Genomic DNA, 16258 nt, shown 5'->3' on the forward strand with positions numbered 1-16258 from the left:
GTTGGGGCACAGCGCGGAAAACGGCTTACGAAAAATGAGGGGAGAAGCGCGGCGCGACAAGGCGAGAGAACGAGTTCGTTTTTGGCACCAAACCTCTCTCTCTTTTATTTAGCCTCTCCGTTTTTTCGTGCTTCGCCCTCGATAAACTAAATGCGTAGAAGAGGCTATGGAACTTATTAATATCGGTGCCACTTATTTGATTCCAAGAGAAAGCAATATTTTCTTATTTCCCATGAAATATGAATATACGCCGCGTAGCACGTAAAGAACTCTTTTGCTAGTTTATTTTTCAACAATTTACAAAGTCTGGCATTTGAAACGATTGAAAAGTGTTTGTTATTTCCAAATGCCATTGTTAATTATAACTGATGTACAAGTTGTTTTCTCTTTCAACAAACACGATGCTAACATGAGGCCAATGCGAACTCATGGTAAGACTGATAACAGATGCCTCAAGATGTGATCTTCACTTCCCCTCTCAGGAACAAGACATAATCTCGAGAAACTCCATCACTACCTCACCCCTCCCCTAGTGGCTATTCTCCTGCTCCTCTCTACTACTATGTGGGTATGGTGGTTGAGGGGGTTTCTTCTTCGTCCCCATTCTCTTGCAGTCCCTGTAATCCTTTTGGGAGACTCGTATCCTCTACGTCGCCACCAGTTCCCTCCACGAACTCCTCGTACGTGGACTTCTCCTTGAAAGGCCTGGGGCCTAACAGCTCAATCATATCTTCACGGCCAAGTACTTCTTTTTCCAGGAGGCGTAAGGCAATCTGACAAGGTAAAAATACAACGTTAATACACAACAAAAAAGATACCAAATGACAGGTTTCAGCTATACTTCTGCTTGAATAGCATGGCGGGCAAATCCTCCCTGGACCTACCAGCGTTCCATCACGAATGCCGTTCTCCCATTGGTTGCGCTACTCGCTGACTATTCTGTTGTAGATAGTGAGGCTGAGTATTTAGATAATTTACTAGATAAGATTTGAACGACTAGTAGATTTATATTAAACACTATTCGCTCTCGATGCCTTCGCGTGATCGAAATCTCGAGCTCATAATAATCTAATTGAATAGAACATGTCGCTATAACTTGAGCAGTGTCTGCCTAACTGATGTAACTGAATTTTCCAAATCAAGTCCCGACTGTCACCACTCTCCGCATTTAATACCTCAAAGGATTCTAAACACCTAGCGTTGAACATTCCGTTACGAGAAAGAGCTAAAGGAACGGTTCTGGAATGAGCGGCGAATGGCAAAGAAATTTAAGTCCACTCGTACTCTTCGCCCTGTGTCCTTTGTTTAATTAATTTGAACCGTGCGTATTGCCCCCAGACTAGCGAACACTTCATTCCCGTAAGCAGACAAGGGAAATACCCAGACGAATTTCCCTACCTTTTCCACGTCTTCCTTGTGTTTAGTGAGGAGATCAAACGTTCTCTTGTATGCATTGTTAATAACTTCTCTGGCTTGTTCGTCTATTAGTTGTGCTGTTGCTTCACTGTAAGGTTTATCAAAAGTGGGTTCACCCTCGCGGGGCAGGTCAAACGACACGTTACCGACCTTTTCATTCATCCCAAATGTTACAACCTGAAAGAAAAACAAATAAACATAAGTACGTACGAGGATTTGATTACTCTGTTAAATTGCGAACGAGTGCTGCCGCTGAAAACTTTGAAAGGGTGCCCAAAACACTTTTGATTGATACGTGGCGTCACATGAGCGCGCGCTTAAATAACGAGATGTGCAATTCAATTCCCGCGAAGATTGTTAAAACCTGTCGTTGCTCCCAGATTTCTCGAAAACCTACCGTACAACCTATGATAAAATTTTCGCAGGTGATTTTTAAGAGTGAGTCGCGTTCAGAGCCAAAATTAAAAAAAAAAGTCTAAAAAAAAAAATATATCTGCGACAGATTTTGAGTTGTTTTTGAAGTGGGCAAAATTTCGCGTTTTCTTTGTTTGCGAAAAATCTTCTTTACAGATTTCTATTTTAATTTGCATGAATGTTTAAACAGAGACAATATTTGATTCCCGAAATTTTGAGGTGGGTTCATACAGCACGGGGAAGATTTTGAGAAAAACGTCATTAAATCTACTAGTGCCCAGTCTCTCCTAGGCATTCGGTCGTTAATTTTGGCTATTTATTAAGGTTTTAATTGTTCAAGTAACACATACAATGGTGAAAGACTTAAGAAAACAGTAATTAGAGAAAGGAAAATCATATTGGATCAGTTTTTGAACAATGGATTGAGTTAAAAGTTGGGCTGTTGTAGTTCATCAAGTAAGACACCTTGCATGTAAGTTCCTGTAGTAAAATTGACTTGAGGACGGTGCCTACTTTTGTTAGTGCGCACACGTACTGCGCATTACGCAAGCCATGGTTTAAGCGCCACGCACGCGCCGGGGTTGACATTGACGCAATCAACTACGCTACCAAGTACACGACTAATAAATGAAAGCAAAATTCTCACTGTGACCAAATCAAGTTTAATGAACCGGTACTTAAACCAGGGACACTAGAATAGTAGCATATCGCTAGCCACTAACTCTTAACGTCCTCAAGCTGAAAAACTAGCTGTTATCTGTTGAAAATTATACTGAAATCCAACTGTAAACATGTACCTGCAGATGGCGTAGTGCGCGCGCAAGAAAAGTGCGAGATACGCAAATGTCTTACTTACTGGGGAGGTGACAGGAAAAAATGTAACGGGCACCGTAAAAGTTTTCAAAAGAGATGAATAAATTTAAAAACAACGCGTGGTTACCCCCACATTTTATGTTACGATATGGAAGTGGCAAGCCTATTCAACACGTGATTAGTTTCTGGTTGTGAGCAAAAGGTATTTAGACTGTATTTTAGCTGAACCAGAGGAAGGCTGTCAGAGACACTAAAACTGCTGTTGCAACGATTTTGTTATTAAAAACATACCAAAAATGGTTTTTATGTTACCATTTGCCATTTAGTTTAAAGATCTTTTTAAATGTGTTTCCTTTTCTGTACGTAAAGATGAATTCTAAGGAAATCTGTGAAGAAATACGCTTTCCTTCTTTTTTCAGAAAAATGCTGATGTCAGCATTTTTTTTTGAGATTCAAGGCTAATTATCTCGAAAAAATGCGTGGCTTCCCCTATTTTTCTTGCTGGATTCCAATAGCCCTTGCAAAGATCTACTTTTTCCGCGTGGTCCTAACCTGGCGCAAAAACCTTTGTATTTATTACGCACCGTCCTTAAAGTGCAAGACATGGTTGAAACGCCACTCTCAACCTTCTGTTAGAAAAGGCACTTGTACAACCTTTGCGGAAGTCATTTCCCTCAAACTACAACAAGCTCAATTAAGGAATCACGTGATGAGTTATTTACCTGAGCATAAGCGTTCTTGGTGACTTTACTGAGATCGTCCTGGGCACCAGTAGTGATGCGATCAAAGAAGATCTGTTCAGAGACCCGGCCTCCTAAAGTCATACACATGCGATCCAACAGCTGAAACAACGACACAGGCAATCAATTTGTCAATCAATCAATCAATCAAAAAAAGAAAAAACTAGTTAATATCAGCCATATATGAGGTAATTGTAAGGTAATTCGCGAACTTCTGGAGAGGAAATAGCAAGAAAGCAAAATTATGCCATTTTGCCCACTCTGTTGCAAAAGTGAAGCTCTTTTGTCAAAAAAGTTTCCCCTTGGTAAGCAAGTTGGAGAAAATTTTCATCCCAGTTGCCAATATCTCCGTCAAGAGATCCTGCTCAACCGGGCTCATATGAAGAGGCCCTAAAATGTGACAAGAAAAGAAAGGTAGAAAAGAAAAGAAGAATTGTAGACTTACCTGTTCGGTGGAATATAAGAACTGTTCTTTGGGGAGGTACTGAGCATAACCAAGGCCTTTTCCTCTTGGAATGATTGACACCTGTAAATTAAATCAAAATAGTATATCAATGCCTTGTTACAAACAAGAGAAAAAAACAGAACTTCATCACGCTAGACAAATGGGAAATAAAAATATAAATGGCTAGTACCAATAATTCGACTAGTGGGCTAAAATTTTAGAGAGTCATTTGAAAATAATCAAACTCGTCTTGCTCTTTCCATTTAATACACACACTACATGCCACACTTAATTTCACAATTAGTCAATAAGAAACTGTGCTTATTGTCCTGATATCCCATGATAATACTCACCAGATATGGATAATTTTTGGATGAATTTGGGTACCGTAAATAACTAATCGTAACTTAAGGCATAAAAAGTGCACCAGAAAAATCTTAACTTAACGGTGAAAGGAGTAAGAAATCTTAAGAGCTGTATACAATTTGTTACTCAATAGGAATCCTTAAAATGTAGAACAAACCTTTAGAAGAGGATCAGCATGTTCAAGGAACCATCCTGCAACTGCATGACCAGCTTCGTGATATGCTACAACTTTCTTCTCTTCAGGCTGCAGTACTTGGGTCTTTTTCTCCAAACCTAACAGCAAGACACAATTACAAAGAATGTGTGACATGCCAAAAAGGCTCTCAAGATTGAATTTCAGATAATTTGGAAATTTGTGTGCGAAGTGAATGGCAAACGTTACAGTACACAGACACACACATTCCTGGCCTCAGTTGTTCGAAGGCAGGATAATGCTATCCACCGGATAAATCGCTATCCGTTTGCTAAGTGTTAAATCAAAACAAACTACACTATCCACTGGATAGGGATTTATCCAGTAGATAGCGTTATCCACCTTTCTAACAACCCAGGCCAGATCTATACGACTTTATTCTCACCTCCGATAACACGCTCAATTGCTTGTTCAAAATGTGTTAATTCCACCTTAGGCATAAGGTACCTGGCAGCAATGAGGGCTGCTTCATTACATACGTTGGCGATGTCAGCTCCTGAAATGATAATGACAATAATTAATGCACATCCATAATCTATGCTGGCAACATTTTCTTTACTAAACAAAAATAACATTAAAAAAAGACAGTTTTCATCGGTCAAACCATGAACAAGTCTGACAGCATCTTATCAGAGCCCTAATTTCCAAGAATGATCAACCCATACTTTCTCCTGGCAATGTTAAACAATTGTCAAGTATAGAAAAGATGAGAATTAAGAGAATTGCCAGCTACCTGACAAAATAAATTACATGTACCAACACCTCAAAACCATCTAACCTCCCTCCCTACATTCAGACCCTTCTCCCTTTTCTTCTCCTTTCACACCAACAAAATCCCCCGCCTGATCGCATTAGGTAGCTGTAGCACTAACTAGTCTGAAGTGGAGAGGGTGAAACAGTAGAGCAAGCAAACCTGTAAATCCAGGGGTAAGAGCGGCCATTTTTCTTGCTACCTGGGCAAGGTCCAGATCAGTCTTCAAAGGTTTTAAGTGCACTTTAAAAATGGAATATCTACAATAGACAAGAGTGTATTCTGTTTGAGCCAATGAAATCATAATGAAACCAGCAGAGTTCACTAGATTTCTACATGCATCTTGCATGTAACAATCACATGTTTCCACTTGTAGCAGTCCTCAGCCACAAGGAAACCTTTTTTTAAGGACCCAAAGATTAAGACTTAACAGTTCTATATTATTTTCCTAATGAAAACCAGTGTCAGTTTGCGTACATGTTCACTCCAAACACAAACAAATAGTTACACCACAGAGGAAATGAGGTAATGGCATGATAATCATGCATTGGTGACAAAAGCCTTGGGCTTAGTCAATTTTGAAGACTCAGTGGAGTGTGGTCCAATGCTAGGGATTGAAAGAATGGAATGGCTTATCTGTCCAGTGCTTTTACAACCTAGTATTGCTTTTTCTGCATCTGTTATTGTTTTGGTTTACATGATAGCAAGGTTCCTATTGTTTTCAAATGCCACACCACACAATGCATCCTGGCCTAAACTGGGTCTTTGACTCAGGGGCCTACAACAAGGAGACATTTGGAGTACCTACTGGAAGGGAGTACCATAGTCAACCATAGTCTGCCCAACAATCATTAATTGGCATAAATAGGCATTATCAATCCCCTACGTGCTCCTAGTTGGCAAAAAGGAACTGTCAAGAGTGAAGTGCCTTAATTATATAAACATTGCACTTGTAAAGGTAAGGAACTTGGCTAAGATTCAAAACACATGACCACATTCCAGAGTGCACTTATGTTGCTTCTCTTACCTTCCCTTGATATCTGGAGGAGGGAGATGAATCTGTCTATCAAACCGGCCTGGTCTCAGTAGTGCAGGATCAAGCACATCAGGCCTGTTTGTGCCTGACAATACCACTACATTTGTGGATGAACTGAACCCTTAAAATAAAATGATCTGTAGTCAGACTACATGTAATGGTGGAGCAATCTCTAACACTGCTTGCAACAGCAGTAAAAAATACACAAGTACATAATTACATTAGTTCACTCCCATAGAGGACACTAACTGATGGCCCCTATGACATGAAACCAAAACAACATTGGCACTTTGAAATTTCCATAAGGAATCATACACTTAAATGCAGTCTCAAGTTGAGATTGAGGTTCCTGAAGCTATTTAGTACTTTTGGCTTGTTACAGTAGAACAGCATAAGTACATAAATACATTGTAATTCAAGTTTGACACCAGGGGTATTCCATGTGTCCATTTTCAATTATTGAATTTCACCTCAAGCCTATACAAAAGACGATCCTTTAACTTCGATGCTTTGGTTTCAAGGGTAGAGCAAATGTGGTTGAAATCAAGTGGTGATCTGCCTTGTCACAACTTGATTTCAACCACATTTGCTCTACGATTATAACCAAAGCATCAAAGTTGAAGGATTGTCACACACATACATGTACAAAGTAAGCTTCAGGTGAAATTCAATAATCAAAATACATTATTGTGTTCAAAGAACAAAGAGCGACACTACTCAACTCACCATCCATTTCTACAAGGAGTTGATTAAGGGTGTTTTCCCTCTCATCGTGACCACCAATATGACCACCTCTTCCACGGGCACGGCCAACAGCATCAATTTCATCAATAAATATAATACAAGGTGCATTCTTTCTTGCCTGTGCAAACAGATCTCTGACCCTCGCTGGACCAACACCTACAAACATTTCCAGGAACTCTGATCCTGAGATGCTAAGAAAAGGAACCTGTGCCTCTCCAGCCACCGCCTTGGCAAGCAGGGTTTTACCGGTGCCGGGTGGACCTGACAAGATAGCTCCCTGCAAGATCAATAAGGCTATCAGACTCACTATCAGGGTTGTGATAAGTGAACAAAGATGGTGAATTTTAAGCTTGGTAATGAAAATCAATGTGAAAGGCGAATTGATCAACATGACACGAGCGTAGGACAAAGAAAAAATCTAAGACCCTGACAGGAATCAAACCCATTTCCCAAACACTGGGCGGGCGCTCTATCCACGGAGCTATGAGAACTCTTGGAGAGCAGGGTCATTTAACTGAGTTCATATGTGACAGGCATACTGCTAGGAGCAGCACTGTCAAAGTCATTGCGAGTAGTGTTAAGTGCATAAAGATGGTGCATTTTAAGTTCAGTAATGAAATGTGAAAAGTGAATTGATCAAAATGACACGAGCGTATGAAAAAGAAAAAAAATCTGAGTTCCTGACAGGAATTGAAGTGATGATCTCCCAAACAACGGGCAGGTGCTCTATCTATGGAGCTACATGTATGAGAACTCCTTAACTTTTTTCTTTGTCCTACACGTACACCCGTGTCACGTTGATCAATTCACCTTTCACTATCAGGGTTGTGATCAAGTTTGAAAGTAGATGGCTCTATTGCTGGAGTACATGTAGGTGGCTGATGCCACGCTTTTGTAAAGAATCTGAGAAATGCTTTAGCAGAGTAGCTGGCCAACACCATGAAGCGGATGGCGATTTTCACCAGCAGGTGGCTATTTTTGACAACCCAGCGCTATACATATCTATGTTGAGATTTGTTAACAGAATGGAATATCAAGCATCTCTCTATCGCAGGGTGGGGGGAGGGGGGGGGGGGGTGAAGAAGATTGAGTATTGAGTACACAAGGAAAGGCTGCCTCATCTATTTGCAGAGTAGAGCTAATAGGAAAACTTGCATTCCAGCTTGACCTTCAGACAAGCAGCTGTCAAATTTTGCTTACCTTAGGCAAGTCTTAGTTTTACTTTTTTCTTATTTAGTTGGCAATGAAAATTTTCTTATCTCGCAGGACAATCTAGTTGTCCCAGACGACTGCATGGCACTTTTTTTTTAGCCCTGCTCATGCTATAAACTATCTAAATGACAGGTTAACCAAGGATCATTATTTTACAGTTAGTTAGTTGTATCTTTCTCATATGACTATGTACATGTACATGTATTTACCTTTGGTATTCTGGCCCCAAGCTCATGATATTGTTGAGGATTTTTTAGGAAATTCACAAATTCCATTATTTCCAGTTTGGCTTCCTCACATCCTGCAACATCCCTAAATTAATCAAACATTAACAATTATCGTACAAAGTTGAGCAAACTATTGTGATTTGTCAGTGGTGAACAGATCAATTATTGATCTGAATAACTACTCTTGACAACAGTTTTTAATACCTACTTGAATCTGACTTTCACGCTTGTTTCCTTGTTGTAAAATTTTGCTGTTGATTGTCCAACCCCAAATATACCCTAGAAAATGACATTAATCAGAGACACATTACCACCTGAAATATTGTGTAAATCAAAGCATCGCAAAATAATTCACAAATCAAATTTGTCAGAAAAATCTGCATAAAGTGCTCAGTGCTTGAAATGAAGACAAATAATAAATTATTAACCAAAAATTTCCACCTGATAAAAAGCAATGATCATAGAGCTGGGGACATAGTTCTAATGGGTCTCTTGTCATCTACATGTATAAACAGGGTGAAATCTTGGCATTGCAAAATAATTCTGCTTAATGACTACTGAGCTTTCAATTCCAGGAGATAGAATATTCTAGAAACAGTGTACGAGCACACACAGTTTTTCAGTGGCATTTACAGGTGTTTTTTTTCCTGCGCAATTTCTGAAACCCTGGACCAAAAATCATGAGCTTGACTGCACAGCATCAGCTACAATGTATCTTCAAAACCAACAAAGAGTGGGCGAGGGCCAGCAATTCCTCTCTCCCCTCCACTGGGTATGGCTGTACGGGGATATCACTTTGTATGATAATATTATTTATTATATGGAGAAGAGTGTTTTACTGGGAACTAAGCCACTCGTAGATTCCATACGCCACTTCATCCGGGACCCGAGTGGTGTATTTTCCGTATGTCACCTTTGTGAGTGTCGTATCATTCAATGATGTCACGATTCCCGCCTTTTGCTTTTGTTGAATTGGTTTCAATATTTAGTCTCCATATAATAAAAAGAACATTGCACGGTGGTGAGAAGATATGAATTTTATGTTCTCGTGGCAAGAACAATATCTCACGAGTGAGCGAAGCGAACGAGTGAGATATTGTTCTTGCCACTCGAACATAAAATTCATATCTTCTCGTCACCGTGTAATATCCTCTATATATTTTTGGGGGGGAGGGGGGGAGGGGGAGGGGTTACAAATAAATCCTAGGGATTCAGATACCTTTTAGACTAACCATTTGTTACTGTCTGCTTATCTTCAGAATTGTGAACATAACGGAGATGTGCACTTGTGAACAAATATGTTGGAAACAAAATCAGCTTACGCCTTGTCCTCTAGCTCCACTGGAAAGCCTTCTGCTGAAGTACACTATACAGCCAATGATTAACAATGTTGGAGTTAACTTGATCACTTCCTTCCTGTGAACCATTAATAATAATGGTAATCAAGACTACAAATTATGTACATTGATCATCTCTGGTTTTATAGAGTGCCATAATTTTAAGTAATAACAGTGCTGTGAACACTTTTTAAAAAAATGGAGCATACTTGTATACTAATATCCTCATCTGAGAACACTTATTGAGTTCCAGACTCAAAAATTCCTTTCAAAGTTGCATGTCCAAGACATTCAGACATGTCATGACTTTACCACCTTCTCATTGGATGTATTCATCAAAGCCAGCATGAAATACATTGTAAAGTGCATTGTTAACTCTTCAGCAGTTAAGGTTGATGTATGACTATTTTAAAAGGCACTTGAATATTTTAATATAATATTTTCACTTAAAACTTACAGCCAATCTGACTCCTTAACATAAGTAACAGGAATCCAGAATGCCGGATCAATATTCATCTCCTGCTGAACAGCCTCCAAGCTCCGTTCAAAACTTTCAACACTTCCAATAGTGAAGCAAAGATTGCTCTGTATATTAAGGAGAAAAGACAGTGAGTTGTGAACACAAATGACATACACTTCCAATCAACTCTTCACCTCCAATTTAAAAGGTCTATTTATTTTAACATTAAAAGCAGTATAAATATTATTATTATTTATTACTATCAGATCTTAATGATACTGTATATATACCTTGTTTGGATCATTCTTCAGAAACACTTTGACTAGAGTCTGGTTTGAAACAACAAGTTTTTCCACCTGAGGGTAAGAAATCAGCGACACAAGATTGTGAGAAATATTCACTCTTACATTGTAGCACCAAACTTACTTTAGAAGAACTGATCAGTTTTCAAGAAATTTGCAGGAAGCTCTAAAATACAGTGTACAGAACACACCAGAAAAGGGAAGGACCGGCCTATTTTTCAACAAAATGTTGACTCCTCCTTTCCCTCACCCACCCCTTCAAAGTATCCCTGACACTTCTCGACTAGAAGCTCATCAGCTATAACTTAAAACACCTAAAGGTGATCTACAATATGCAGAACTAAGCAATGGAAGTGAACGAGATTGAAGATGGTTTGAACTTGCATGAGAAAGGCAAGGATCTTAAGTGGCACTTCCCTTCTGAATCATGTTCCGTTTAGACTTAGTATTTCACATTCTGTTCTTCCATCCTAGAACTTCTCCTCTTTAAACAACTTAGAAACACAATTTACAGCTTCACCTCTCCTCTCTCAAGATACTTTGTTCTAAATTCTTGCCAATTTATCTCTCTCATCTCCATTCCTGAGAACATGAGAAACAATGCTGCTGCGCCTGCTAATGCAGCAGCTATGACAATCTGCTGTGGGTTGTCAAACAGGTTCTTCCACCAATCATCGCCAGGTGGTTTGCCACTACTACCTCCTCCCCCACCATCACCACCCCCTGATGATTCTCTTTTGCCTTCCGAGTTCTCATTCTTACTGGAATCTGATGCTGTCAAATCAAAGAAAAGACCAATGACCAGTTTGTACACATGTACTTACATGTACATGTATGACAAAATGCCTAACATCCCTTATAATTCTGGACTAAATATACTATTATTACATTTGAACCCCACTATTTCGAGCTCTCAGGGGAAGCGAACAATAGTTCGAAATAGCAGGGGTTGGAAATAGCCCCTAATAAATGACTGAAAGGCAAATCCAAGGGAAACGGTTTTGAGTTGGAAATAATGGGGAATTTGAAATAAACAAGTTTGAATTAGCGGCATCCAACTGCATATCATTACTGTGCCTCAGTTATAATAACATGCAAACTCTGCAGTTAAAACCTATGTAACAACTGTGTTTTTTGCTGCTGTCAATCATAATTACTATTATGAGAACAATCTGCTACTCTTTTAATAAAGAAACAAACAAAATCAATCGAATTAAAAAAAAAAATCATTATTATGCTCATGATCTACAGTCCATAAAGACAACAAGTAGGTCAGTGTACAAATGTATCTGAGAATGTTTAATTAAATGGAGTTGTAAATTATAGGGATAGAGATCAGAGTGGGGTTCACGTATGTACAATAAACAATGACTAAGGGATTTAGAAAGATTGGCTGCATAGCAACATCCATTAGTACATATATAAATATATTATTATTATCATTATTATTATTATTATTATTATTATTATTATATACTAGATATGCAGCACTTTTGAGTGGCACATCATGGAATACTGTATCCCACGAGTAACTTGTATTTTCTTAGTATACACCCTAGTCCCGTGAAAGAGTGTTGCATAACTATTTAATACCATGCACTAGACATATTACAGGCCAACACAATCAATGTGACATATGTGCAGCACACGATGGAAAGGTTGGGTGTAACATGACCCAATATACAACAGCTTTCCTGTATTCTGATTGGCTGTATTTTCTATGGCATGGTATAAATGTTATTCAAGCTTTGTAGTCAGACCTCTAATGTACAGCATTCAAGCGCTCTAATCTATAGAAGCATAACATTTAATGTATGTAGTCAATTACCTTTATCTGATTTCTTTTTTGATGCATTGGGATAGAATTTTTCAAAGCCTTTAAGAAAGAAAATTTGTCAGTGATACACAGTGTACATATCATATTAGTATAAATCTACTAGCGTTCTACCACGAATGCCATTCTCTGATTGGCTACGTTACTCACAATCTATACTGTGATAGATAGTGAGTAGCAGTGTGCCCCTTGTTAACAAAATGATGGCTGCTTCTTGGCATTTTCGAAGTATCTGTGAGGAAGGTTTTGAAAAAGTTTTGAACAACTAGTAGATTTATACTAACACAATTAGAATATTCTCTCTCGATTTCTATGCATGATGGTTGATGAAGGCGCAACCTGAGTCAACTATCACGCATAGAAATCTCGAGCTCATAATCTAATTGTTAAATGGAGGGGAACATAAATTCTGATCTTTTACAAACAATACAGTATACAGGTGAATATAACAAAGAAAAAATGTAAATGTGTGTACTGTGCACAGCGTATTCTTAAAGAAAATACCAATTAAGGTCTCTACTTGCATCATTTCTATGATACTTAACTCCGTGTTTTTACCAAATTCGCATGGGGGACATTCAAAAGCTTGTAATTTCATTGTTTTGATTAACGATTACGTCACATACGCTGAAAAACAACTCCTCATACACAGCATCATTTAAAAGCCATATAAGTATCATGATCTCCAGAAAAGAGGAGTTTTATTTTACCCTTTGGAGGATCAAAATGGAGAATTCTTCCCAGCAGCCAAGTGTTTCTTGCATTCTGACTCAGCAATAATTCTCGCACACCATCGGAGTACTTCACGAACTGCGTGTGAGGAGAATAAAAAACATACAAAAACACTTGGTTAGGCAGCTCTTATTGAGTCAAAAACGCAAACTTATCGCATGGTATACATCAACACCAGGGCTAGGGTATGTTTACGGTTAGGGCGTATTATCTGAAACACAAAAACTCCAAACATGAGAGCGTAGATATCGCAAAAACATAAGCTCAATTACCTGGACCCTGGGCTGCAGAAGTCTAAAAGTTGCCCTAGTCAACAAAGAATTTACTCCTCTTGCACAGAGCCTGTAAGCCATTGCTGTTACCAACTGATTCTATGAGGGCTGCTGAATTTCATAACATAAAGAGTACTAGTAGTATACCCAACAAAGACTGTGCATCAACTAAACCGTTGTGCTGACATTCACGGCTTATGCAACTCATTCAAGATGGCGAACATAAATACAGCAGGCGCGGTCGCACTTGAGCGGAATAGTTTGTTTTTTTTGCGAAGTTTCTGCGCATTCTGATTGGCTCCCTCAGAGGTCCTGATCAGGAAGGAAATATTTTTAAAAAGAAAGAAATTTTACATGTAAAAGTGAGAGTCGCAAAGAGAGTCGAGAGTCGCAAGAGTGAGAGTCGCAAAGGTCGAGTCTGTATAGCGTGAAGAGTTCAAAGATGATATGTCTTGTAAAATACGGTAACGACAGAAAGGGCGACATCACGCTTACGATAGAATCCAGACTCCTCTGAGGTGAAAACATATAGAACTTGGTGGCATGTCTCAGACTTTTCAATGGCGTTTCTGAAACCTCCCGCTGCTTTGTCACATTCTTCTCATCAGAGGCTGAAGGGGGGTTCTTCGGTGAGGAGATTTGCTGAGCGATTAGCCTGCGAGCAGGCTCACCATTGAGCTAATTTGATGTCCAAAGACCCGATTTTTATGGACAAATTGTAGGACTAATTAATTGGATAATTCAAATATGGGCAAAATTTATACCTTTATGAAAAAATTACAGCCAAATTTGCGCTTTAATTTGGTGTTATAAACGTCATTCCGAAAAATTAACCGTCAACCGTCAAAAGACCTTCATGCTACAAAACCGGGATAGGCTCTGGCCTGACAGGACACTTGGCTATTTTTAACCGTCAACCGTCAAAGGGAGCCATCCCATTGAGACCCTCTTGCAACTTAACGCTTAAGGTGGTCTTATACCTTAAAAGGGACCAAAACGTTTGTTTAAATATGGTGAAGAGAGATCAATTATGTGCTATTGCACTCAAGAAGAGAAATTAAATTTTGAGAGTTTTACTCAAAATGGTTGCTATGGAAACCAGCCACAGACTTTTGAGGTAGTGTTTTACAGTATTGACGCCAACACTTTCTGCTCTTTTACAAAACAAGATTTGACTGTCAAATAAAATAAGCATATCGTGTAAACTTCTGTTTTGTTCTGCACGGTACAATGAACCTAAGTTTTGACAGTTAACTCTTATTTTCAGTGCTCTTTACAGGCTTTATTTGGAAATAACCTTATTTTATACCCACCCAGTGGACAATGGCGGTGTTCCAAACCCCTTTTTATCCTTTTAATCCCTCTTTAAACTTCCTAAAATTTCACTTAAATTCATGTGTACCCCCGCCTCAAAAACCTTGTAAAGTAGAAATGTAGTCAGTAGTCAGTCGGTACAAAAGAAAACATTTTAGAAAAATGCACTTTAAGTTTCTTACACGAAGTATTAAGCATTTAACAAGCCGCAAATAGCGAGGGGGGGGGGTGCAGATTGGATCTCGGGGGAGGGGTGCAATGGTTGGTCTATTTTGTAAAACGTTACCGCAGTTGTGGGAAACATTCCTTTTCATAAGGGAAATTAATGAGCCTGTGATGGCAATTCGAGGCAAAGATTTTCACAACTAATTATACTTATCGAGTTGTGCATGCTTTAAAAGTTTTTCTAAATAGTTTCGTTCATATATGTTGAAACTAATCTACATTTTTGGTCACATTCTTGTGGTAAACAGTCGTTGCTATGGCTGTTGCCACGTGAAAAAACTTATACCTCTGTGTACTTTCCTTAAATTTCACACTCATCTAGAAGAAAATTCGGCAAGATCGTTTCAAAACGTTTTTGACAAGTCCTCAAGGCTCTTTTAAGACCCTTGAGGATTTCTTGGAAATACAAGACTTAAAAGTCTTGTATTTCCAAGAAATTGAATTTTTCATGAACATCGCCATATTTTAGGCCCCCTTACCATTCCACTTAAGACGTTTAAAAGTTCTTCTCTCGAACATCTCCTTGCATATCCCATCGAACGACTTAGCTTTTGAAAGAATTTTCAAAGCGCAGTTCAACTGGAATATTTTTACTTCATTTGTGTGGAATTTCGCTTTGGAAACCCCGAAGGGTGAGTTTTTGATAGTCTGCGAGCAGGCTCTTTGCGTGGCAAGAGCCAGCTGGCACGCGAAGCTTTTGACAACTTAATTTCTAAAAGTGCTTCCCCGAGTCCGCTTCCTCACTGGTCCGTTTTCGCCGAAACCGTTCCCCGTTCACACTACCGTTTTCGCAGTGCTTTTCTCGTCCACACTAAAACGCTCGAAAACGTTGATATGCTAGGTGAAATTACCACAACCGGTCATTTACTCATGCGCAAATGACGCCAGCAACCCTCGCCTCGCAATCTCGTTCCCAGAGCCTCGTTACCCTTGTCCAGCGGAACGGGAAAACGAAGTTAGTTTTCCCGTTCCGCTGGATAAGGGTAACGAAGGCTCTAGGAACGAGATTGAAAGCCTCGTTGTTCACGCTAATTAGGATAAGGCTCCATTTTCAAATGCCACCACTATGGAAAGTGTATACGTTTTCGATACTGATATGACGAGTCGATTTGCGATTGTCATCACTAGGCGGCATGTTTACTCGATCGTTAATCAGTGAAATAACTCTGCCTATTAAAATTTTAGTGTCCATGATTCGGACAACTTTCTAAGCCATACGTGCAAGTTCTCCTAACACCTCCAGTTCTAGAGACGTTGCCTGCGGTCTACAAATCTAAGGAGGTCAATGTGCCTGCTTCACATGGCTATAAATCGTGAAAGTTTTCTCACTGGCTTTGAATAGATAACTTTCTCAAGCCATCATTCGCCATGGACACATGCTTAACAAAAAAGTTTTCTTTTCCAAACAAAAAGAAAACAGCTGGC

At 39.2% G+C, this 16258-nt stretch overlaps 1 protein-coding gene across 1 annotated transcript; it reads right to left on the reverse strand.

Moving 5' to 3' along the window:
* Positions 1-248: 248 nt before the first annotated feature.
* On the reverse strand, positions 249-13524 carry LOC145466323 (mitochondrial inner membrane m-AAA protease component AFG3L2-like). Its single transcript, XM_081450024.1, has 18 exons — positions 13295-13524; positions 13001-13100; positions 12285-12332; positions 10977-11230; positions 10445-10510; positions 10152-10279; positions 9680-9773; positions 8566-8636; positions 8340-8442; positions 6901-7195; positions 6166-6295; positions 5301-5398; positions 4773-4883; positions 4352-4467; positions 3829-3909; positions 3366-3485; positions 1399-1593; positions 249-773 (listed from the first exon to the last, which is right to left on the reverse strand). Exons 1-18 carry the CDS (start codon positions 13373-13375, stop codon positions 561-563), a joined length of 2304 nt encoding a protein of 767 aa, XP_081306150.1. The 5' UTR covers positions 13376-13524; the 3' UTR covers positions 249-560.
* Between the last annotated feature and the right edge of the window lie 2734 nt (positions 13525-16258).

Source organism: Orbicella franksi, chromosome 13 (assembly GCF_964199315.1).
Source record: "Orbicella franksi chromosome 13, jaOrbFran1.1, whole genome shotgun sequence".
In the NCBI taxonomy this organism is placed as follows: domain Eukaryota; kingdom Metazoa; phylum Cnidaria; class Anthozoa; order Scleractinia; family Merulinidae; genus Orbicella; species Orbicella franksi.

Coding starts and splice junctions, on each gene's coding strand:
- LOC145466323 (XM_081450024.1), bottom strand. CDS start 13,375: ATGGCTTACAGGCTCTGTGCAAGAGGAGTAAATTCTTTGTTGACTAGG. Junction 7,196..8,339: donor TTGGGGCCAGAATACCAAAG/GTAAATACATGT, acceptor TTGATCTTGCAG/GGAGCTATCTTGTCAGGTCC. Junction 1,594..3,365: donor CCAAGAACGCTTATGCTCAG/GTAAATAACTCA, acceptor TTTTTCTTTCAG/GTTGTAACATTTGGGATGAA.